At 36.8% G+C, this 26,179-nt stretch overlaps 1 protein-coding gene across 2 annotated transcripts in view; it reads left to right on the top strand.

Annotated features, from left to right (window-relative positions):
- POF1B (POF1B actin binding protein) overlaps nucleotides 1-22,882 on the top strand; it is a 103,593-nt gene extending 80,711 nt beyond the window's left edge. The window contains exons 16-17 of one of the 2 annotated variants that reach the window (XM_003269016.4): nucleotides 17,977-18,091; nucleotides 20,845-22,882. In XM_003269016.4, coding sequence (XP_003269064.1) covers nucleotides 17,977-18,091; nucleotides 20,845-20,850 — 121 coding nt within the window. In that variant the 3' untranslated portion in view covers nucleotides 20,851-22,882. Of the gene's footprint in view, nucleotides 1-17,976; nucleotides 18,176-20,844 lie in introns of those variants that run through there. The other variant, XM_012498739.2, reaches the window with a different exon arrangement.
- The last annotated feature ends 3,297 nt before the right edge of the window (nucleotides 22,883-26,179 follow it).

Below are 26,179 nucleotides of genomic sequence, written 5' to 3'. Positions count from 1 at the left end.
CAGGATGGTCTTGAACTCCTGACTTCAGGTGATCTGCCCCTTGGCCTCCCAAAGCGCTGGGATTACAGGCATGAGCCACCATGCCCAGCCTGTTTTTTTCTTCTTTAACTTTTATTTTATGTTCAGTGGTACAAGTGCAGATTTGTTACATAGGTAAACGAGTCACAGAGGTTTGTTGTACAGATTATTTTGTCACCCATGTACTAGGCTTAGTATCCATTAGTTATTCTTCCTGATCCTCTCCCTCCTCCCACATTCCACCTTCTGAAAGGCCAAGTGTCTGTTGCTCCTCTCTACATGTCCATGTGTTCTCATCATTTAGCTCCCACTTATAAGTGAGAACATGCAGTATTTGATTTTCTGGTCCTGTATTAGTTTGCTAAGAATAATGGCCTCCAGCTCCATGCATATCCCTGAAAAGGATATGATCTTGTTCTTTTTATGGGTGCATAGTATTCCATGGTGTACATGTACCATATTTTCTTTATCCAGCCTATCATTGATGGGCATTAGGTTGATTCCATGTCTGCTATTGTGAATAGTGCTGCAGTGAACATACACCTGCATGCATCTTTACAATTGAATGATTTATTTTGCTTTAGGTATATACCCAGTAATGAGATTGCTGTGTTGAATGCTATCTCTGTCTTTAGGTCTTTGAGGAATTGCCACACTTTCATAATGGCTGAACTAATTTACACACCGCCAACAGTGTATAAGTGTTCATTTTACTCCACAACCACACCAGCATCTGTCATTTTTGACTTTTTAATAATAGTCAATCTGACTGGTGTGAGATGGTATCTCATTGTGGTTTTGATTTGCATTTCTCTAATAATCAGTGATGTTGAGCTTTTTATCATATGCTTGTTGGTCACATATATGTCTTCTTTTGAAAAGTATCTGTTCATGTCCTTTGCTGACTTTTTATTTTACGGGGTTTTTTTTTTTTCTTATAAACTTTTTGTTTGTTCGTTTTTTAAATTTTATTATTATTATACTTTAAGTTTTCGGGTACATGTGCACAATGTGCAGGTTTGTTACATATGTATACATGTGCCATGTTGGTGTGCTGCACCCATTAACTCATCATTTAGCATTAGGTATATCTCCTAATGCTATCCCCCAACAACAGTCCCCGGAGTGTGATGTTCCCCTTCCTGTGTCCATGTTTTTCTCATTGTTCAATTCCCACCTATGAGTGAGAACATGCAGTGTTTGGTTTTTTGTCCTTGCGATAGTTTGCTGAGAATGATGGTTTCCAGTTTCATCCATGTCCCTACAAAGGACATGACCTCATCATTTTTTATGGCTGCATAGAATTTCATGGTGTATATGTGCCACATTTTCTTAATCCAGTCTGTCGTTGTTGGACATTTGACTTGGTTCCAAGTCTTTCCTATTGTGAATACTGCTGCAATAAACATACGTGTGCATGTGTCTTTATAGCAGCATGATTTATAATCCTTTGGGTGTATACCCAGTAATGGGGTGGCTGGGTCAAATGATATTTCCAGTTCTAGATCCCTGAGGAATTGCCACACTGACTTCCACAATGGTTGAACAGTCCCACCAACAGTGTAAAAGTGTTCCTATTTCTCCACATCCTCTCCAGCACCTGTTGTTTCCTGAGTTTTTAATGATGGCCATTCTAACTGGTGTGAGATGGTATCTCATTATGGTTTTGATTTGCATTTCTCTGATGGCCAGTGATGATGAGCATTTTTTCATGTGTTTTTTGGCTGCATAAATGTCTTCTTTTGAGAAGTGTCTGTTCATATCCTTCGCCCACTTTGTGATGGGGTTGTTTGTTTTTTTCTTGTAAATTTGTTTAAGTTCATTGTAGATTCTGGATATTAGCCCTTTGTCAGATGAGTAGGTTGCAAAAATGTTCTCCCATTCTGTAGGTTGCCTGTTCACTCTAATGGTAGTTTCTTTTGCTGTGCAGAAGCTCTTTAGTTTAATTAGATCCCATTTGTCAATTTTGGCTTTTGTTGCCGTTGCTTTTGGTGTTTTGGACATGAAGTCCTTGCCCATGCCTATGCCCTGAATGGTATTGCCTAGGTTTTCTTCTAGAGTTTTTATGGTTTTAGGTCTAACATGTAAGTCTTTAATCCATCTTGAATTAATTTTTGTATAAGGTGTAAGGAAGGGATCCAGTTTCAGCTTTCTACATATGACTAGCCAGTTTTCCCAGCACCATTAATTAAATAGGGAATCCTTACCCTATTTCTTGTTTTTGTCAGGTTTGTCAAAGATCAGATAGTTGTAGATATGTGGCATTATTTCTGAGGACTCTGTTCTGTTCCATTGGTCTATATCTCTGTTTTGGTACCAGTACCATGCTGTTTTGGTTACTGTAGCCTTGTAGTATAGTTTGAAGTTAGGTAGTGTGATGCTTCTGGCTTTGTTCTTTTGGCTTAGGATTGACTTGGTGATGAGGGCTCCTTTTTGGTTCCATATGAACTTTAAAGGAGTTTTTTCCAATTCTGTGAAGAAAGTCATTGATGGGGATGGCATTGAATCTATAAATGACCTTGGGCAGTGTGGCCATTTTCATGATATTGATTCTTCCAACCCATGAGCATGGAATGTTCTTCCATTTGTTTGTATCCTCTTTTATTTCATTGAGCAGTGGTTTGTAGTTCTCCTTGAAGAGGTCCTTCACATCCCTTGTAAGTTGGATTCCTAGGTATTTTATTCTCTTTGAAGCAATTGTGAATGGGAGTTCACTCACGATTTGGCTCTCTGTTTGTCTGTTATTGGGGTATAGGAATGCTTGTGACTTTTGTACATTGATTTTGTATCCTGAGACTTTGCTGAAGTTGCTTATCAGCTTAAGGAGATTTTGGGCTGAGACAATGGGGTTTTCTAGATAATACAATCATGTCATCTGCAAACAGGGACAATTTGACTTCCTCTTTTCCTAATTGAATACCCTTTATTTCCTTCTCCTGCCTAATTGCCCTGGCCAGAACTTCCAATACTATGTTGAATAAGAGTGGTGAGAGAGGGCATCCCTGTCTTGTGCCAGTTTTCAATGGGAATGCTTCCAGGTTTTGCCCATTCAGTATGATATTGGCTGTGGGTTTGTCATAGATGGTTCTTATTATTTTCAGACATGTCCCATCAATACCTAACTTATTGAGAGTTTTTAGCATGAAGGGTTGTTGAATTTTGTCAAAGGCCTTTTCTGCATCTATTGAAATAATCATGTGGTCTTTGTCTTTGGTTCTGTTTCTATGCTGGATTACATTTATTGATTTGCGTTTGTTGAACCAGCCTTACATCCCAGGGATGAAGCCCACTTGATTATGGTGGATAAGCTTTTTGATGTGCTGCTGGATTCGGTTTGCCAGTATTTTATTGAGGATTTTTGCATCGATGTTCACCAAGGATGTTGGTCTAAAATTCTCTTTTTTTGTTGTGTCTCTGCCAGGCTTTGGTATCAGGATGATGCTGGCCTCATAAAATGAGTTAGGGAAGATTCCCTCTTTTTCTATTGATTGGAATAGTTTCAGAAGGAATGGTACCAGCTCCTCCTTATACCTCTGGTAGAATTCGGCTGTGAATCCATCTGGTCCTGGACTTTTTTTGGTTGGTAAGCTATTGATTATTGCCACAATTTCAGAGCCTGTTATTTGTCTATTCAGAGATTCAACTTCTTCCTGGTTTACTCTTGGGAGGGTGTATGTGTTGGGGAATTTATCCATTTCTTCTAGATTTTCTAGTTTATTTGCATACAGGTGTTTGTAGTATTCTCTGATGCTGGTTTGTATTTCTGTGGGATCGGTGGTGATATCCCCTTTATCATTTTTTATTGCGTCTATTTGATTCTTCTCTCTTTTATTCTTTATTAGTCTTGCTAGCGGTCTATCAATTTTGTTGATCTTTTCAAAACACCAGCTCCTGGATTCATTGATTTTTTTAAGGGATTTTTGTGTCTCTGTTTCCTTCAGTTCTGCTCTGATTTTAGTTATTTCTTGCCTTCTGCAAGCTTTTGAATGTGTTTGGTCTTGCTTTTCTAGTTCTTTTAATTGTGATGTTAGGGTGTCAATTTTGGATCTTTCCTGCTTTCTCTTATGGGCATTTAGTGCTATAAATTTCCCTCTACACACTGCTTTGAATGTGTCCCAGAGATTCTGGTATGTTGTGTCTTTGATCTCGTTGGTTTCAAAGAACATCTTTATTTCTGCCTTCATTTCGTTGTGTACCCAGCAGTCATTCAGGAGCGGGTTGTTCACTTTCCATGTGGTTGAGCAGTTTTGAGTGAGTTTCTTAATCCTGCGTTCTAGTTTGATTGCACTGTGGTCTGAGAGACAGTTTGTTATAATTTCTGTTCTGTTACATTTGCTGAGGAGTGCTTTACTTCCAACTATGTGTTCAATTTTGCAATAGGTGTGGTGTGGTGCTGAAAAAAATGTATATTCTGTTGATTTGGGGTGGAGAGTTCTGTAGATGTCTATTAGGTCCACTTGGTGCAGAGCTGAGTTCAATTCCTGGGTATCCTTGTTAACTTTCTGTCTCGTTGATCTGTCTAATGTTGACAGTGGGGTGTTAAAATCTCCCTTTATTATTGTGTGGGAGTCTAAGTCTCTTTGTAGGTGACTAAGGACTTGCTTTATGAATCTGGGTGCTCCTGTGTTGGGTGCATATATATTTAGGATAGTTAGCTCTTCTTGTTGAATTGATCCCTTTACCATTGTGTAATGGCCTTCTTTGTCTCTTTTGATCTTTGTTGGTTTAAAGTCTGTTTTATCAGAGACTAGGATTGCAAACCCTGCCTTTTTTTGTTTTCCATTTGCTTGGTAGATCTTCCTCCATCCCTTTATTTTGAGCCTATGTGTGTCTCTGCATGTGAGATGGGTTTCCTGAATACAGCACACTGATGGGTCTTGCCTCTTAATCCAATTTGCCAGTCTGTGTCTTTTTATTGGAGTATTTTGCCCATTTGCATTTAAAGTTAATATTGTTATGTGTGTATTTGGTCCTGTCATTATGATGTTAGCTGGTTATTTTGCTCGTTAGTTGATGCAGTTTCTTCCTAGCCTTGATGGTCTTTACATTTTGGCATGTTTTTGCAGTGGCTGGTACTGGTTGTTCCTTTCCATGTTTAGTGCTTCCTTCAGGAGCTCTTTTAGGGCAGGCCTGGTGGTGACAAAATCTCTCAGCATTTGCTTGTCTGTAAAGTATTTTATTTCTCCTTTATTTATGAAGCTTAGTTTGGCTGGATATGAAATTCTGGGTTGAAAATTCTTTTCTTTAAGAATGTTGAATGTTGGCCCCCACTCTCTTCTGGCTTGTAGAGTTTCGGCCGAGAGATCCACTGTTAGTCTGATGGGCTTCCCTTTGTGGGTAACCTGACCTTTCTCTCTGGCTGCCGTTAACATTTTTTCCTTCATTTCAACTTTGGTGAATCTGATAATTATGTTTCTTGGAGTTGCTCTTCTCAAGGAGTATCTTTGTGGCGTTCTCTGTATTTGCTGAATCTGAATGTTGGCCTGCCTTGCTAGATTGGGGAAGTTCTCCTGGATAATATCCTGTGGAGTGTTTTCCAACTTGGTTCCATTCTCTCCGTCACTTTCAGGTACACCAATCAGATGTAGATTTAGTCTTTTCACATAGTCCCATATTTCTTGGAGGCTTTGTTCATTTCTTTTTATTCCTTTTTCTCTAAACTTCCCTTCTGGCTTCATTTCATTCATTTCATCTTCCATCACTGATACCCTTTCTTCCAGTTGATCGCATTGGCTCCTGAGGCTTCTGCATTCTTCACGTAGTTTTCAAGCCTTGGCTTTCAGTTCTGTCAACTCCTTTAAGGTCTTCTCTGCATTGGTTATTCTAATTATCCATTTGTCTAATTTTTTTTTCAAAGTTTTTAACTTCTTTGCCATTGGTTTGAATCTCCTCCTGTAGCTCGGAGTAGTTTGATCGTCTGAAGCCTTCTTCTCTCAACTCATCAAAGTCATTCTCTGTCCGGCTTTGTTCTGTTGCTGGTGAGGAGCTGCGTTCCTTTGGAGGAAGAGAGGCACTCTGCTTTTTAGAGTTTCCAGTTTTTCTGCTCTGTTTTTTCCCCATCTTTGTGGTTTTATCTGCTTTTGGCCTTTGATGATGGTGACGTACAGATGGGTTTTTGGTGTGGGTGTCCTTTCTGTTTGTTAGTTTTCCTTCTAACAGACTGGACCCTCAGCTGCAGGTCTGTTGGAGTTTGCTAGAGGTCCACTCCAGACCCTGTTTGCCTGGGTATCAGCAGTGGTGGCTGCAGCACAGCAGTGGCTGTAGAACAGCGGATATTGGTGAACCACAAATACTGCTGCCTGATCGTTCCTTTGGAAGTTTTGTCTCAGAGAAGTACCCTGCCATGTGAGGTGTCATTCTGCCCCTACTGGGGGGTGCCTCCCAGTTAGGCTCCTTGGGGGTCAGGGACCCACTTCAGGAGGGTGTCTGCCCATTCTCAGATCTCCAGCTATGTGCTGGGAGAACCACTACTCTCTTCAAATCTGCCAGGCAGGGACATTTAAGTCTGCAGAGGTTACTACTGTCTTTTTGTTTGTCTGTGCCCTGCTCCCAGAGGTGGAGCCTACAGAGGCAGGCAGGCCTCCTTGAGCTGTGGTGGGCTCCACCCAGTTTGAGCTTCCCAGCTGCTTTGTTTACCTAATCAAGCCAGGGCAATGGCAGTTGCCCCTCCCCCAGCCTCGCTGCCACCTTGCAGTTTGATCTCAGACTGCTGTGCTAGCAATCAGCGAGACTCTGTGGGCGTAGGACCCTCCAAGCCAGGTGCAGGATATAATCTCCTGGTGTGCCGTTTGTGAAGCCCATTGGAAAAGCACAGTATTAGGGTGGGAGTGACCTGATTTTCCAGGTGCCGTCTGTCACCCCTTTCTTTGACTAGGAAAGGGAACTCCCTGACCCCTTGCGCTTCCGGAATGAGGCAATGCCTTGCCCTGCTTCAGCTCACGCACGGTGCGCTGCACCCACTGTCCTGCACCCACTGTCTGGCACTCCCTAGTGAGATGAACCCGGTATCTCAGATGGAAATGCAGAAATCACCCATCTTCTGCATCATTCACGCTGGGAGCTGTAGACCGGAGCTGTTCCTATTTGGCCGTCTTGGCTCCTTTCTTGTAAATTTGTTTAAGTTCCTTACAGAAGCTGGATATTAGACCTTTATCAGATGCATAGTTTGCAAAAACATTTTGCCCATTCTGTAGGTTGTCTGTTTACTCTGTTGACAGTTTCTTTTGCTGTGTCCAGGATTGATTCCTGGACACATACACCCTCCCAAGAGTGAACCAGGAAGAAATTTAATCCTTTAACAGACCAATAATGAATTTTGAAATTGAGGCATCAATAAATAGCCTGCCAAACAACAACAACAAAAAGGCCAGGACTAGGCAGATTCGCAGCTGAATTCTACCAAATGTACAAAGAAGAGCTGGGACCATTCCTGCTGAAACTATTCCATAAGATAGAGGAAGAGGGACTCCTCCCTAGCTCATTCTATGAGGCCAGCATCATCCTGATATCAAAACCTGGCAGAGATACAACAAAAAATGAAAACTTCACGTCAATACCCTTGATGAACATTGATGCAAAAGTCCTCAACAAATACTGGCAAACCAAATCCAGCAGCTCATCAAAAAGCTTATCCACCACAATCAAGTAGGCTTCATCCCTGGAATGCAAGGTTGGTTAGACATATACAAATTAATAACTGTGATTTATCACATAAACACAACTAAAGACAAAAAACACATGATTATCTCAACAGATGAAGAAAAGGCTTTCTATAAAATTCATCATCCATTTATGTCAAAATCTCTCAATAAACTATGTATGGAAGGAACATACCTCAAAATGATAAGAGCCATGTGTGAAAAACCCACAGCCAACATCATACTGAATGGGCAAAAGCTGGAAGCATTCCCACTGAAAACCAGCACAAGAAAAGTATGCTCTCTCTCACCACTCCTACTGAACATAGTATTGAATGTCAAACATTCAAGTACTGAACAGGGCAATCAGGCAAGAGAAAGAAATAAAGGCATCCAAATAGGAAGAGAGGAAGTCAAACTAACCCTGTTTGCAGATGACATGATCCTATATCTAGAAAACTCCACAATCTCTGTCCAAAAGTTTCTTAAGCTGATAAACAACTTCAGCAAAGTCTCAGGATACAAAATCAATGTGCAAAAATCACTAGCATTCCTATCCACCAACAAAAGTCAAGCAGAGAGCCAAATCAGAAGTGACCTCCTATTCACAATTGCCATAAAAAGGAATACAGCTAATTAGGGAGGTGAAAGATTTCTACAAGTAGAACTACAAAACACTGCTCAAAAAAAAAAAATCAGAGATGACATAAAGAAATGGAACACGATTCCATGCTTATGGATAGGAAGAATCAATATTGTTAAAATGACCATACTGCCCAAAGCAATTTACGGATTCAATGCTATTTCCATTTAACTATCTTTGACATTCTTCACAGAACTACAAAAAAACTTTTAAAAATCATATGGAACCAAAAAAGAGCCTGTATAGCCAAGGCAATACAAAGCAAAAAGAACAAAGCTTGGGGGCATCACACTACTCAACTTTAATTTATACTACAGGGCTACACTAACCAAAACAGCATGGTACTGGTACAAGAACAGACACATAGACCAATGGAACAGAATAGAGAACCCAGAAATAAGGCCACACACCTGTAACTATCTGATCTTTGACCAAGCTTTCAAAAACAAGTAATGGGGAAAGAATTCCCTATTCAATAAATGGTGCCAGGATAACTGGCTAGCCATATGCAGAAGATTGAAACTGGACCCCTCCTTACTCTATATGCAAAAATAAACTAAAGATGAACTAAAGACTTAAATGTAAATTCCAAAACTATAAAATTCCTGGAAGACGTAGGCACAGACAAAGATTTAATGATGAAGATGTCAAAAGCAATGGCAACAAAAGCAAAAATTGACAAATGGTATCTAATTAAACCAAAGAGCTTCTGCTGAACAAGAGAAAATATCAAGGGAGTAAACAGACAACCTACAAAATAGCAGAAAATATGCACAAACTCTGTATCTGACAAAGTTCTAATATGCAGAATCTGTAAGGAACTTAAATCAACAAGCAAAAAAATCATTAAAAAGTGGGCAATGGATATGAACATACACTTCTCAAATGAAGATATACAAGCAACCACCAAACATGAATAAAATGCTCATCATCACTAGTGATCAGAGAAATGAAAATTAAAACCACAATGAGATACCATTTCACACCAGTTAGAATGGCTATTATTAAAAAGTCGAGAAACAACAGATGCTGGTGAGGGTGCAGATCAAAGGGAATGCTTATGCACTGTTGGTAGGTATGTAAATTAGTTCAGCCACTGTGGAAAGCGGTTTGGAGATTCCTCAATGAACTACGAGTTTACAATTTGACCCAGCATTCTCATTTCTGGGTATATACCCAAAGTAAAAAAATCATTCTACCCAAAGACACATGCACCTGCACGTTCATTGCAGCATTATTTCAAAATAGCAAAAACATGGAATCAACCCAGATGCCCATCAATGTTGGACTGGAAAAAGAAAATGTGGTACATATACACCATGTAATACTGTGCAGCTATAAAAAAAAAATCATGTCTTTTGAAGCAAAATGGATGTAGCTGGAGGCCATTATCCTATATAAAACGAACAGAGCAGAAAACCAGATAGTGCATTTTCTCACTTAAATATGGGAGCTAAACATGGGATACTCATGGGCATAAAGATTGGAACAGTAAACACTGGGGACTACTGAAGGGTGGAGAGATGGCGGCAGGCAAGGGCTGAAAAACTATGGGTACCATGTTCACTACTTGGGTGATAGGATCATTCATACCACAAACCTCAGCATCATGTAAACCTTTGTAACAAACCTGTGCTTGTACTCCCTTGTTCTGAAATATAAGTTGAAAAATAAATAAAATACAAAAATTATTTTCTATTGCCTGCTTTCCTCCCTCCCTTTATGTGTCAGCATTTCTTCTTTATTTGCATGTTTTATAATTTTTTGCCGAAAATTAGACATTTTGAATAATATGCTGTAGCAACTCTGGATACTGATCCCTGTTCCCACACCCCCACCTCTTGCTAGGGGTTTTCTGCCTGATTATGTACTTAGTACTTTCCCTAAATTAATTTTTCAAAATCTTTTGTTTTCTCCAAATTGTTTGTCTTCTAATGTCCCTTTTCAGATTTTTTTCTCTTGGTTTTTTGTTTGTTTGTTTGTTTTGGTTTTGGTTTTTTTGTTTGTTTTTTCCCTTCTGACTGAACTACCCAGGGGATGCCCCCGGGCTTGAATAAGCCACCTAGTGGTAAAAAGTTGTGCTTATGACACCTTACTCAGTTATATTTTTACACTACTGGATATATGTGTGGCTTGGGAGCTGCCATCGCAGTTCAGGATATTTGCATTTTTTTGACCCACATTCAGCCAGATACTAGTGTATTGGAAGCTCCCTCCCTGATTGCACATGAGAGCTTGCAGCCTTGGGCATGCACGTGGTTGTCCAGACTGCCATGTATGAACCTGATTTTATTTTTAGCTTGGTTTCCTAGGAACTGCCCCTGGACCAGAGCAACTTTTTGTTCAACAATTTGTTAGAGGTTACATTTAAGCCCCTTGCGCCAGTGAGTCATGTGACCTATGTTGATGGTCTGTCCAGCTTGTGATATGCTTTCATTTCTTCCCCCACTTTCTGTTCTGCATGCGCCTGAGTGGTTGTGGCCTAGCACATGTGCATAGCTTTCTTGACTCCCATAAAAGAGTCTCAGGGGGACTCTTTTTAGCCATCTCTTTCTCTATTTATCTTCAGGCTGTTCTGCCATTTTGCTTGTATTCTAGAGCCTCCAGCCTCCTCTTAATTGCTCTCCACCAAGTCCACCATTATTTTCAGCAACATTCTTGGATGTGGATTTTTACATTATCTGTTTCAAATGAAGTCAGTCCCATCACACAGAGCTGTATAGCATTTGTACTTATAGACTGCCTGTATTAGTTTGTTTTCATGCTGCTGATAAACACATATCTGAAACTGAGAATAAAAAGAGGTTTAATTGAACTTAACAGTTCCACATGGCTGGGGAGGCCTCAGAATTATGGTGGGAGGTGAAAGGCACTTCTTAACATGGCGGTGGCAAGAGAAAATGAGATAGATGCAAAAATGGAAACCCCTGATAAATCTACAAGATTTCATGAGACTTACTCACTATCAAGAGAATAGCATGGGAAAGACCAGCCCCCATGATTTGATTACCTCTGCCTGGGTCTCTCCCACAACACGTGGGAATTCTGGGAGATACAATTCAAGTTGAGATTTTGGTGGGGAGACAGCCAAACCATATCACTGCCTTTCAACCTGGGAAGAATCCCTGTGCCACTGAACCAGAACTGGGGCAGGTACCCACTTTTTCCAGTGACAATCTCTGTTCTGTCAGTGGGCATTGAGGGGAGGTGGCAGCCTATGGTCTCCTTGGCTTGCTCCTCTCATTGTAGAATCTCTGACCAAGGAGCATGTTGGATGGAGTTGATCAGGAACCCAATATTTTCAGCCTGCCATGTCTGGTATAGAGTTTCCATTCTACAAGTGGGGGACAGGGTAGAGGAAGAGAGTATGACTTCTCAACCACTCTTGCCCGAAACAGGAGCTGAGGGGTAGGAGGTAGTTGGATGAAGCAGGTCATGGCTCAAATATCATAGACTTTCAATGTTCTTAACAAGGTTTAGTATATTTTCTTGAATATTTTTCTATTTGCTGTCCTCCCTTAAATGAGTTCCAGAGACTTTAAATGATTAATTTTTAAAAAGTATGTAATTTTCACCAGTGAAATAATTGAATCATTGTTTTATTGTAGAGAGTGTCTATCAAACTCCTTACTTCTCCATTCTTAAAATCCCAAACCCTAACATAAGTTTTTATTGTTTGATCTGTTAAAATGATGAATTGTTGATTTTTGAATATTAAACCAAACTTTTGTTACTGGGATAAATTGTGCTGGATTAATGTAGTATCCTTTTTATATATTGTTAGATCCAATTTGCTAAAATTTTGTTAAGGATCTGACACCTGTATTCTACTAGTGATATTAGCCTATACATTTCTTTTCTCATGATGCCTCTGACTGCTTTGTCACCAGAGTAATGCTGACCTCATAGAATGAGTTGAGAAGTATGCCCTACTATTTTATATTTTGGAAGAGTTTATGTAAGATTGACATTATTTATTTGTTAATTTTTTGGTAGAGTTAACTAGTAAAGTCATCCTGGACTGGAGTTGACTTTGTGTGAAAGCATCTAATTGTAAATTCAATTTTAAAAATTGACCCATACTTATTGAGATTATCTATTGCTTCTTGAGTGAGCTTTTGTAGTTTGTGTCTCTTGAGGAATTTGTGCATTTCATCTAAATTGCCAAGTTTTTGGCATAAAATTGCCATAATATTTCTTTATTATTCTTTCAAAGACTGCAGGACCTATAGGGATATCCCTTCTTTCTTTCTTGATATTGGTAAACTCTATGTTCTCTTTCTTTGCTAACCAGTCTGACTAGAGTTGTGTCAATTTTAGTGATATTCTTGAAGAACCAGCTTTCAATTTAATTGATTTTCCTATACTGTTTCTCTCTTTCCTATTTCACTAATTTCTTCTCCTATCTTTGTTTTTGCTTATGTTATTTTCCACTTACTTTTCTGTTTCTTTTCCAGTTTCAAAACCTGGAAACATAGGTCAGTGATTTTAGACCATTCTTCTTTCATAATATAAAATTTGAATGCTATAAATTTCTACTTAAGCACTGTTTTACCTGCATCCCACAATTTTGGTAAGTTATATTTTCATTTGCATTCAGTTCAAAATATTTTCTAATTTCCCTTTTAATTTGTACTTGGATCTACAGGTTTTTCAGATTTATATTTTTTGGTTTCCACATATTTGGGGATTTCATCTATATATTTACTAATTTTCTTTCTACTTATATCAATTACCTTGAAAGGCGTGCCAAAATCTCCAACTGTAATTGCGGATTTGTTTATTTCTCCTTTCAGTTCTGTCAGTATTTGCTTCATATATTTTGAATTTCTGCTGGGAGGGTACATAAACATTTAGGATTATTATGTTTTATTGATGAATGAACATTTAGGACTGCTATATTTTGTTAATGAATTGACACCTTTATCATTATAAAATCACCCTTTATTTGCACTAATGCTTCTTGTTCTGAAGGCTACTTCATCTGATATTTACATAACTACTCCAACTTTCTTTTGATTAGAAATTGCATGATACATATGTTTCCATCCTTTTACACTAATCTATTAGTTTGTATTTAAAGTGTTAAGGATTGTATGGTTTTTGTAAATAGCATATGTAGTTGGGTCTTGAGATTTTATCTAATTTAACAGTCTTTGCTTTTTAATTGGAGTGTTTAGGCCATACATATCTATATGGATAGATTTAAATTTACTATCTTGCTATTTGTTTTCTATTTACCTCACATTTTCTTTCTTTCTCTTTTCCTCTCTTCTTTTGGATGAATTATTTCTTCATGTTTCATTTAACCTATTTCATTAGCTTCTTAAGTATACTTCTTTCTTTTGATTGCTGTAGGATTCATAATATTCTTCTTTAAGTGATCACTGCCTACTTCCAATAATATTATATCCCATCACATGTAGCATAACAACTGTGTAATAATCAAATTCCATTTCCCCTTCATATGACTAATATGACTTCTACTATTTTTATCATATATACTTATTTTACATATATTATTAGCCCCTAAATACACTATTATTTTTGTTTTCAACAGCCAACTATCTTTTAAAGAAATGTTAACAATAAGAAAAACAATGTTTTAAATTTACCTACATATTTGTCTTTTCTGGTGCTATGTATTACTTTGATCAAATTCAAATTTCTATCTTGCATCATTTTCCCTTTGCCTTAAAAACTTCTTTTAACATTTTTTATCATGCTTCTTTTCTGGTGAAGAATTCTTTTGGCCTTTTAAGTCTGAAAACAGTCTTTATCAATTCTTCATTATTCAAAAGTATTTTTGTTGTGAATAGACGAGTAAGCTGGTCATTTTTGAAAAATTTTTATTATACTTTAACTTCTAGGGTACATGTGCACAATGTGCAGGTTCGTTACATATGTATGCATGTGCCATGTTGGTGTGCTGCACCCATTAACTCATCATTTGTATTAGGTATATCTCCTAATGCTATCCCATCCCCCTCCCCCCAACCCACGACAGGCCCCAGTGTGTGATGTTCCCCACTCTGTGTCCAAGTGTTCTCATTGTTCAATTCCCACCTATGAGTGAGATTATGTGGTGTTTGGTTTTCTATCCTTGCGATAGTTTGCTCAGAATTATGGTTTCCAGCTTCATCCATGTCCCTGCAAAGGACATGAAATCATCATTTTTTATGGCTGCATAGTATTCCATGGTGTATATGTGCCACATTTTCTTAATCCAGTCTATCATTGATGGACATATGGGTTGGTTCCAAGTCTTTGCTATTGTGAATAGTGCCACAATAAACATACATATGCATGTGTCTTTATAGCAGCATGATTTATAATCCTTTGGGTATATACCCAGTAATGGGATGGCTGGGTTAAATAGTATTTCTAGTTCTAGATCCTTGAGGAATTGCCACACTGTCTTCCACAATGGCTGAACTAGTTTACAGTCCTACCAACAGTGTGAAAGTGTTCCTATTTCTCCATATCCTCTCCAGCACCTGTTGTTTCCTGACTTTTTAATGATCGCCATTCTAAGTGGCCTGAGATCATTGTGGTTTTAATTTGCATTTCTCTGATGGCCAGTGATGATGAGCATTTTTTTCATGTGTCTGTTGGCTGCATAAATGTCTTCTTTTGAGAAGTGTCTGTTCATATCCTTTGCCCACATTTTGATGGGGTTGTTTGATTTTTTCTTGTAAATTTGTTTGAGTTCTTTGTAGATTCTGGATATTAGCCCTTTGTCAGATGGATAGATTGTAAAAATTTTCTCCCATTCTGTAGGTTGCCTGTTCACTCTGATAGTAGTTTCTTTTGCTGTGCAGAAGCTCTTTAGTTTAATTAGATCCCATCTGTCAATTTTGGCTTTTGCTGCCATTGCTTTGGTGTTTTAGTCATGAAGTCTTTGCCCATGCCTATGTCCTGAATGGTATCGCCTAGGTTTTCTTCTAGGGTTTTTTATGGTTTTAGGTCTAACATTTAAGTCTTTAATCCATTTTGAATTATTATTATTTTTTTTTTTTTTGAGACGGAGTCTCGCTCTGTCACCCAGGCTGGATTGCAGTGGCGTGATCTCGGCTCACTGCAAGCTCCGCCTCCCGGGTTCACGCCATTCTCCTGCCTCAGCCTCTCCGAGTAGCTGGGACTAAAGGAGCCCGCCACCACGCCCGGCTAATTTTTTGTATTTTTAAGAGACGGGGTTTCACCGTGGTCTTGATCTCCTGACCTCGTGATCCGCCCGCCTCGGCCTCCCAAAGTGCTGGGATTACAAGCGTGAGCCACCGTGCCCGGCCTGAGTTAATTTTATATAAGGTCTAAGGAAGTGATCCAGTTTCAGCTTTCTACATATGGCTAGCCAGTTTTCCCAGCACCATTTATTAAAAAGGGAATCCTTTCCCCATTTCTTGTTTTTGTTAGGTTTGTCAAAGATCAGGTGATTGTAGATGTGTGGTATTATTTCTGAGGGCTCTGTTCTGTTCCATTGGTCTGCATCTCTATTTTGGTACCAGTACCATGCTGTTTTGGTTACTGTAGCCTTGTAGTATAGTTTGAAGTCAGGTATTCTGATGCCTCCAGCTTTGTTCTTTTGGCTTAGGATTCTCTTGGCAATGTGGGCTCTTTTTTGATTCCATATGAACTTTAAAGTAGTTTTTTCTAATTCTGTGAAAAAAGTCATTGGTAGCTTGATGGGGATGGCATTGAATCTATAAATTACCTTGGGCAGTATGGCCGTTTTCATGATATTGATTCTTCCTACCCATGAGCATGGACTGTTCTTCCATTTGTTTGTGTCCTCTTTTATTTCCTTGAGCAGTTGTTTGTAGTTCTTGAAGAGGTCCTTCACATCCCTTGTAAGTTGGATTCCTAGGTATTTTATTCTCTTTGAAGCAATTGTGAATTGGAGTTCACTCGTGATTTGGCTCTCTGTTTGTCTGTTATTGGTGTATAGGAATGCTTGTGAATTTTGCACATTGATTTTGTATCCTGAGACTTTGCTGAAGTTGCTTATCAGCTTAGGGAGTTTTTTTACATTTCTTTTTTAAAAAGTACTTTAACAATGTTGCTCTTCTGTCTTCTGACTTTCATTGTGACTGAGAAGTTTTTTGTTAATCTTATGATTTTTGTTCTTTGAATAATGTCCTTTCTTCTCTGAGGCTGTTTTTAAGATTCTCTTTCACTGGTTTTCAGCAATTTGATAATGATGTGCCTCTCTGTAGTTTTCTTCATGTTTCTTTTTTTCCACATTCACTGAGCTTCTTGGATACATGTATTTATAGCTTTACATCACACTTGGAAATAATTTGGTCATTATGTCTTCGATTATTTTTTTCTGCCACCAATCCTGCAGGACTTTAATTATATGTATATAAGGACATTTGATATTTCCACAGTTATTTCGTGCTGCATTCATTTTTTTCCATTTTCTTTTATATTTTATTTTAGATTACTTATCTTGATGTATTCAAATTTATTGGTCTTTTTTTAATGCAGTGCCTAACCTGCTGTTAATTTATTGGTCTTTTTTTAATGCAGTGCCTAATCTGCTGTTAATTCCATCTAATTTTTTTAATCTTTAGTAGTCCAATGTGGATCTTTTCTATATTCTCTATTTCTCTCCTCATTGTGTTCATGCTTTCCTCTAACTTCTTGAATATACCTTGTATATTTTGTATGTTTCTAATAGACGCACATTTGCCTACTAATTTTTTTATCAGTATTGTCTCTTGGTCTGTTTCTACTAATTTATATTTCTCTTAATTATTAGTCTTATCATCTATTGCATGACTTTCATTTTTCATTGAATGCCATGAATTGTGATTTTATATTGTTGAGGTTTAGATTTTCACTAGGGTATTACTTAAAATATTTGGAGTTTTGTTCTGAGATGAAATTACTTGGAAACAATTTAGTACATTCAAGCCTTGCTTTTAAACTCTTTGAGAATAACTTGTACTTTGAGGCTAATTTTATCCCACTGCTAAGGAAATATTCTGTGGTTATCTATCTGATGGCCTCTATATCAGGAGAGCTTTTCACTCTGGTTTGGTTAGTGGAACACAAAACATTACCATCCCTATGAGACTTCCCAAAATTGCCAGCCTGCTCCTTTCTAGTCATTATTTCCTAAGTCTTGGTAGCTTCCTCACATACAGGCACACTGATCAGTACTCACCCAAAGGCTCTTGGGAAAACCTCTACAGCTGTCCTGACCTCTCTCTATCTATGTAGCTCTCTTCTGTCTGATACTCTGCCCCACAAACTCTGGGTGTCTTTGCCTATATTTACTCTAAACTTTATCACCTCATCTTTGTGAGACTGCTGGTATCTGTTTGGCTTCCTTTTCCTTATCCCGTGACCAAGAAAATCTCTCTAGACAGTGAGCTAGGCACTTGTAGGGCCCGTATAATTTGCTTTTCTTTTCTGGGGTCACGGTCCTGTGCTACCAGTGGTCCATCATGGCCAGAAACAGAAGTCCCTCTATTTTATTTTCTTGAAAATAATGGTTGTACATCTTTGTCCATTGAAATAGGGTTTTTTATTTTTTTGTTTTTTCAGTAACAGTTAAAAAGTCATTCAGAGCCGAATTGGCTTAATTAGGGTAATCAAACTAGGAGTGACTAAAAAGGAATGAAAGTTATTTTTCTCATGCAGCCTGTAAACTAACTCTTTTCTTGTCTACAGGTACAGGACACAATATCCAATCCTAGGCCTCCTGTATGATGACTACGAATATATACCACCAGGTAGTGAAACACAGACTATTGTGATTGAGAAAACAGAAGACAAATACACTTGTGTAAGTTCACTTGGGCATTTTTAGCCCTATTTTGACTATATATGTACAGCCTTTTAAAACTGAGGTAAAATATCAAGTGAACTAGAAACTTTGAGTATTTTTTTCTTTTGAGATTTTCTGTTTCCATTATTGATATATAGTGGGAATTAAGAAATTTTGGAAAGATTCATACATGGGGCAATATAATTGATTATTTAAGCTATAATATAAATATAATTTTTGCCCCTCAAAAGAAAGAAAATTAACATTAGTGATATGCTAATTTTATTTATTTTCTTGCCTAGCTCGGTAGTTATTGAATGGGTTCCATTCAAATTTTCCAAAACAGTTTCCCTTTTTCTAAAGCAGGTAGCAAATGTTATAGACAATTATGAAGGCAACTGGAAAATGGAGAACAGGCATGTTTCAATAGAATTTGTCTTGCAATCTTGCATGTGGTACTTATTCCTGTGGATTTTATATATATATTATACATTAGGATTTAGAAAGAAGAGATGTTTCTAGCTTCCTCACTAGATTGTAACATCCTCCAGCTTTAAATCCCACAGTTATAGTGAGGCTGCTGAAGAGTACCTTAAACATCATATACTCCGATATTTACTCTACCTTCTACAACATCCTCCAAGATGGCCAGGTGACATGGACCTTAGCATCTTTCTAAGTGGTCCAATCCATTGCTAAGGGGACTGATTATTGAAATCTTCTTATAAAGGACTGAGAGCTACTTCCCTAAAACTTTTACATATTGCTCTATTAACTTTTAAAGTAATGATCATCAAACAGGGGATATATAGTTGTCCCTCAATATCCATGAGAGATTGGTTCCAGGATCCCCTGCAGATATCAAAATCTGTAGATGCTCAAGTCCCTTATCGGCATAATATTTGCATATAACCTATGCACATCTTACTGTATACTTTAAGTCATTTCTAGCTCACAATACCTAATTCAATGTAAATTCTAAGTACGTGTTATACTATCTTGTTTAGGAGGTAATAACAGTAAAAAAAAAGTCTGTACATGTTCAGTAATGATTTTTTTCCTGAAAATTTTCAACCTATCATTGGTGGGGAACCCATGAATACCAAGGGCCAACTATATATTCCCTAGCACAGTTGCTCTCTACAGCAGCAATTTTGTACCTTACGGGACATTTAGCAATGTCTAGAGACATTTTTGGTTTTCACAACCAGAGGGGTGGGTATTATTGGCATCTAGCGGTTAGAGAACTAGGATGCTTCTGAACATACTACGATGTGCAGGACAGTCTCCCATAACAAAGAATTATTCAGCCCCTAATAAACAGTGTTGAGGTTGAAAAACTCTGCTAACAGAATGCCCTTGGGTTTTTTTCCTAATTATATACTCCTACACTGGTGCAAGAGATTCTAATAGTAAGCCACTGGTAGGGATCATAGGAATGTGTGATATCCTTCTGGTGAAATGAACAGAGAAATGTTTGAGGATCCTAGTTCTCAAATCATACAGATATGACTTAAAACATTGTGAAAATGACACTCTTTGACTTCTTATGATAAAATTATCTACCTGTCAAACTACTGAGGTATAAAAGTAACCAAAACTAAATCTATGGCTATTAAATAAATAAATGGTTATCTTTGAGGGGTGGATACTGATTAAAAGGAAGCATAAGGAGAGATTCAGGGTCTTAATAATGTTCTGTTTCTTTATCTGGGAGATGGTTGCATATGCATGTTCAGTTTGGGAAAATTCATTTATTTAAATACTTATATGTCCTTTTTTTTTACATGTTTATTATACTTCAATAAAAGCCTTAAAATGCTTAAGTATACCGTGGAGAGCAATAGACAAATATACAAATATCAATCCAGTATTCTGCAGAACCTTTTGAAAAATATTTAAAAATTACGCTTCAGATGTATAGTTAATACAATTAAACATCTAAACATCTGTTAAATAACTTTTAGAAACATCTTTTGGTTGAACAAGCTCAAATATTTGAGTCAACAAAAAAATTCAAAAAGTTTTTTTAGCGCTGAAGCCCTTCTTTAACTACAATCCAGCCATCAATCTTTTAAGTATGGTTGTTATCATTAATGAAAACAACCAATGTTTAGTAATCCCAAAGTAAAAATAACTGCATTTAAACTCTGAAATGTTGTTTTTGTTAGGTCGTTAACTGAAAATTACTTACTACTAATTATCAACCCATAGAATTTAAAATTGGCCACTCAAAGATAATTTGATGCCCAAAGTTAAGACTGAGAAGCAATTGCTGCTACTAACCCTAACCACATGTATCCCAGAGGTGGCAATATGAAGACCTGCCAAATAAAGATTCTACAGAATAGTAGCCACTACTTCTCTCTCCATTAAAAATGTGCAGCAGTAAAAATCAAAATTGATATTTGAAGAATCTATAGATACTGATAGCAAAGTCAGAATATATTTAAATGCATTCACAGATGAAAATCCATATTTATTAAGAGAAGATTGGACATATTTAAACTCTAAATATTACAAAGAAGGAAATCTACTTAATTATCCTTCACTCTTGCTTAAAGTCATTTGAAACATACCACGACTAAAGTAAGAAAGACAAATCATTGTTTCATATATATATATATATATAAAAGAGTGCCACAAAAGTGCAATACATGTCCTTTGGTTTTATACACATCAATTTAAATAATTTTCCATAACTTTGCATACAGTAACAATGACTTTAATTATGAACCAGTTGTAAGATAACCCTTTTTTTTCTTTTCTAGCCATGAATGGATCCACTTTAAAGTATTACAACTCAAAGGCGTCTTTTGTGTGTGTGTGTGTCTCTGCATTAGTACTTTGTTATTTTTCCATCACTAAAGACCAATCAGAATTTGGAACCATGCTGCTACCCAAGAAATGTAATGGAATGAATTAGTTCTGTAGATGACAATTTCTTCAGCCATTTATGAGACCTAAATCTTTTCCATAACACTCATGTATTCAGTATAACAACATACTAACTGAAAGAGGGACCTGATTGTTTAAAGTTTGATTGCAGACACTGTAGAACATAACTCATTATGTTTCAGATAGGGTACCTCCTAGATATCGCACTAATTTTTTGGGGTAGAGATTTTACAAGTTATGCCATTAGAAGATTTTCTCTGATATTCTATGTGCAGTTCAGTTACAAGATGAAATCATGTTTTTTTAACAAGAGATAAAATACAATTGAAGCAAAAAATACCAGCTAGTATATAATATATACAGTCTGTATTTGCTTTTCACAGTAGGCCTGACGACCAAAAGATATGCTTTATTACATGCTATTTTCACCTCTTGAAGATATAGTTAAGTCAAAGATGATGATTAATTTCATTTAGCAGGGAAGTGGAATAATATCTTTTGAAATAACTAAGTCCACTAAATTATACAGTATGCTATTCTGGTTCTAAGTACATATTAGTCCCTTGGCAGATCTGTTCTTTCAAAGCATACCTTCCCCAAATGAGCCTACCTACTTCTTAAAAAACATATAACACAATATGGTAGTAGTAGGTGGAAGGAAGGTAAGTTTTTTCATAGTGGTATGCAAACATATCATTGAAATATTACATAGATATAAAGACTTAGGGAATAAAAATAGCAACAATAAATACTTGATAGATTTATCCTACTTGGGAGAAATATTTTGTAGCAGAGTATTTAGTATACTTAGAAGTTGATTTAGCAATTGGGCTTTAATGACCTTACAAAGTGAACATAAGTGAACACAAGTATTTTTTCAATGCAAGATGAGGATGAAAATTTTAAATTTCAACCCATTTGGCTAAAGTTAAGACTTAGCAAAAATTAAAATGTTGCCTTTGTCCAAGTATAGATTAAGGCAACAAAGACATTTGGATATGTAATTTGAAGTTTTGCACTGAAATATCTTTTCAAGTATCCACATAAAATTCTGTAATGCCTTATAATTATATTCTAATAATTATGCATTATACTAGGACACCATTAAAAACAGTTGAGGCACTACACTAAATCAAACCATAAATGAGGAAAAAACTTTTAATGTTCTTTTCTAGAAGTGTCCAAATAGGTCTTGATATGAAGCTAAAAGCCTTATTTATATTATCTTAATATTTCGGCTAAAATGTTAAGCTCCATAACATGATTGATACAATTCCAATTTTATCAATATTTTGTGATAGAAAAATGTTAATATTCTTCATAAGCTATACAGTCCTTACATTTTTTTCCCTTGGTGTAGGAACAACAGAGGAGTTTCTCCTCTGCTAACTATTCATATATGTAACTGTAACAAAAGTGTACTATGTTATGCACACATTACAAATAATATAAGGGGAAGTTTTATTAGCTTGGTAGGAAACTGCTATTATTAAGGTTTAAAAATGAGAACGGTGTGAAATTTCCAAAATACTTAAAAATAATAGTGTCCAAAATTCGGGGGCAGTTAAGGAGTCATGGATGGAACTAGAGGTCACTATATTAAGTGACATAAGCCAGAAACAGACAAACATTGCATGTTCTCAATTATTTGCGGGATCTGAAAGTCAAAACAATTGAACTCATGGATATAGAGAGTAGAAGGATGGTTACCAGTGGCTAGGAAAAGGGGTGTGTGAGGGGAACTGGGGATGCTTAATGTGTACAAAAACTATGTAGTTAGAAAGTATGAATAAGACCTAGTATTTGATAGCACAACCGGGTGAGTATAGTCAATAATAGCTTAATTGTACAAATAACTAAGAGTATAATTGGATTGATTGTAGCACAAATAAATACTTGAGTGGATGGATACCCAATTCTCCATGATGTGATTATTTCACATTGCATGCCTGTATCAAAATATCTCATGTACCTCGTAAATATGTACACCTATTATATATCCACAAAGATTTTAAAAAGTAAGAAGTCAGCACTTTATTGGCTCACTTGATCCATGGATAGTGAATTGGGGTCATAACAACGTCCTTATCATACTTAACAATTTTTAAAATTGTAATACAAAATGTGATGATATAAAGAGCTGTTCTATATATTTAAATGACTATTTGAATATATATATATTTCTTTTCCAATTTGTGATTAAGATCAATAGAGTTAGTAGTGATATATTTCCCTCTCATAAGTTTCACACTGCTTATCTCTGAAAACTTCAAAGTTGTCAGGTGAGGAGTGCCTATTTATCTAATTTCTATTCCAGTATGTTTTCACTTTAGGTTTGTCACATAAAATGGAGACTGTGGAATGACATGCAAAGTAATGTTTATGTGTCTAAATAAAATATGTGAAGTATTTACATGGTTTGTGTGAAAGTCCAAGTGGGAAATATGCAGAAGGATTTTTAGCTTAGCTGTATATTTTTGTCAGGAAATTATAATCATGTGAATGTTTATGTTGGAGCTAACAAGCATCACTCTCATTAGAAAAAACAAAAGCAGAAAACTTCCTTATGTGGACTACTTTAACATAGTTCAACCTCCAGTTGAAGCAAGTTTCTTCTTTAAATTAGAATGTCTTTGCTTTCAAACTTAGATTTCTAAGTTCCATAACTCACTTGTTCCATAAAGCATTCTTCCCATCCTTGTAATGGTGCTTTTGCTGCCTTACTCCTTCTTAACATAGACAGTACAAAAGGAACAAAATAAAGCTTTAAAAAACTTTCCATCTCACTACCCAATTTAGATCACCTTAACAAAAAGCCATCATCACACCTTTCCCATTATTGCAATCTACAAAGATGACATGTTTCTTCTGAAAATAATTCTTTTGAAAGTAAATATGTTGTGAAAAGGTTTCCTTATGAGGTACATCTTCCCCACCACATGCCAAAACTAAATTGACTGGATTTCCATAGTACTTTTTGTCCAGTTAAAAAATATGAAGTATTTCATGCACAACTTAGGATATATGAAATAGTACATAGAAAACATTTAAATAAAGGAAGTAATAAACAAGTGCATCTTTCTTAATAAAACATTCAACAATATTTAGTCCTGAAGAAGACATACCTCAGAATTGTTATATGAGAAAATTAGATAACTAGGCAGTCTTGGTAATCTTAGATTAGCCTGACACAGACAATGAGATGTTGTTAAGTTCATAGCCTTTATGTTTGGTTTCCCATCCTACCACATTAAAATAATTCTTTTTCAAATTGAAGTATATGTTCCAGAGATCCTTTATGTTAAGGAACAGTGTTTCCAATGTAAGGCTTTGATTCTGTAGTTTGTTTGCTAACAGTGTTGAACACTTATAATTCATATGTGCCAAGATCCAATAAGACAGACGAATTTCTTTAACTGGGAGAAAATATAGGCTTTTTGTTCTAGTTCCCTAAAAGGGTCTGAAGAGCCAGCCATGTCATCATGGGTGAATGCTGCTGGAATCTAGGATAAGAGGGTTTTGGAATCAGATGGGAGGTGACTAGGACTTACATTATAGGTTAAATGAGATAGTGTCAATACTGTCAATTGGTCCAGATTTTAAAACGGAGGAGAGTTCCCTTTGGAGTAGTTACTTGGGTACTGCTCAGAGAAAGGCGTAACTGAAACAGGCAAGCGACACATTTTTAGTTTGGGACATCTAGTGCTATACCCTTGAAGTTACAAATTGGCCAATTTCTTCTGCAGGACCTTTAGGAATCTAAAGACCCCTCATAACAATATCCAGTTTTAGTTTGGGACATCTAGTGCTATACCCTTGAAGTTACAAATTGGCCAATTTCTTCTGCAGGACCTTTAGGAATCTAAAGACCCCTCATAACAATATCCGGTTCTTATCCAAGATCCAAGACTCTAAGAGATCTTTCTCAATCAGTTCCAAATTTACAAGTTATAATTCTTTTGGAATGACAGGGTGGAGCTGTAAAAAGTTGGGAGATTGGGAATGGTCTCAAACCAATTATATTCTAAGGTTTTAATCTAGTCCTGCAGCTTCTCTAAAGCCTTATTAGTTCAAAAAAAAATCGTACTGTATAGAATTCCAAGCCTAGTCAACTTTTTCTTGGTTCTCACAAGGGGAAGTTGAAAGAGTTAAATGAGATGATTATTTTGTTCCTCTGCCTTCATAGAAGACGAGTCATTTTCCCCTTGGAAGTAGGCATGTTAAGAATTGTGCTATATCCTTCAAAAATTGTTGCAAACATGTCTGGGATTTGCTACAAATTAAACCAGTGGGGGAAGGAAGCATCAAAATAAGCTAATCAGGTGTAAGCGGATGAAGGGATAAGTGAGGAAGTATACAAATGAAACAAGATTGGCCATAAAGTGATAATTGTTGAAGCTGGGTGATGGCTATATAGAGGTTCATTATATTTTTCTATTTTTGTACACGGTTTTCTGCAATTCAAGGGATATATATCTTTAAGAGAAGTTCAAGGTTCAAACTAAACTTGTGGTTGTCCTGTAAGAGACATGAGCAGTTGAACTTAAGGGCCCTATCTGTGTAAGAGTTCCCAAATACTATCTTCTCCGTCATGGCATAAGCAATTTAAAAGTGACAATTGGATAAATCCATCTACACATATGACCCTGAACTGTTCTGGAAAAATGATTTTTCAGTAATTCCCAATTTTTTCTTTGTCTTATGAAGGTACTTTGACTTATAGATCTACATTCTAGGTGGAATCTGTCCTGGTATGTAGGAAAGCCTTATGCCAGGAAAATCTGCATTTTAAAGACAATATTTTGTTTGTAACATGGGCTAAATTCATGTCTGCTCTACCTGGGCTGGCATTTTCTAAGCCCAATATACAAGTAGAAGAAAATCCATATACTTTTATCCAGCTCCACTGTAACCATGACAACTATAATAACCACTTAACATGGCTGCATCGTTCAGCTCCTCTACATTTCTTAGAGCCTCAAGAGTGATTTTCAAAACATATAACAGTACTGTTTTCCTTAACTTTTCCCAAGGACTTCCCATTTCAAACTTCTCATAGGTCTCATCTCTCTTTTTTTTTTTTTTTTTTTTGAAACGGAGTTTCACTCTTGTCACCCAGGCTGGAGTGCGATGGTGCGATCTCAGATCACTGCAACCGTCTCTTATCACTCCCCCTTGCTAACCATTGTCCAGCCAAAGCTTGTTGCA

Source organism: Nomascus leucogenys, chromosome X (genome assembly GCF_006542625.1).
Source record: "Nomascus leucogenys isolate Asia chromosome X, Asia_NLE_v1, whole genome shotgun sequence".
NCBI classification, from domain to species: Eukaryota; Metazoa; Chordata; class Mammalia; order Primates; family Hylobatidae; genus Nomascus; species Nomascus leucogenys.
Note: the sequence above shows the minus strand (reverse complement) of the source record. Positions and strands in the feature narration are given on the sequence as shown.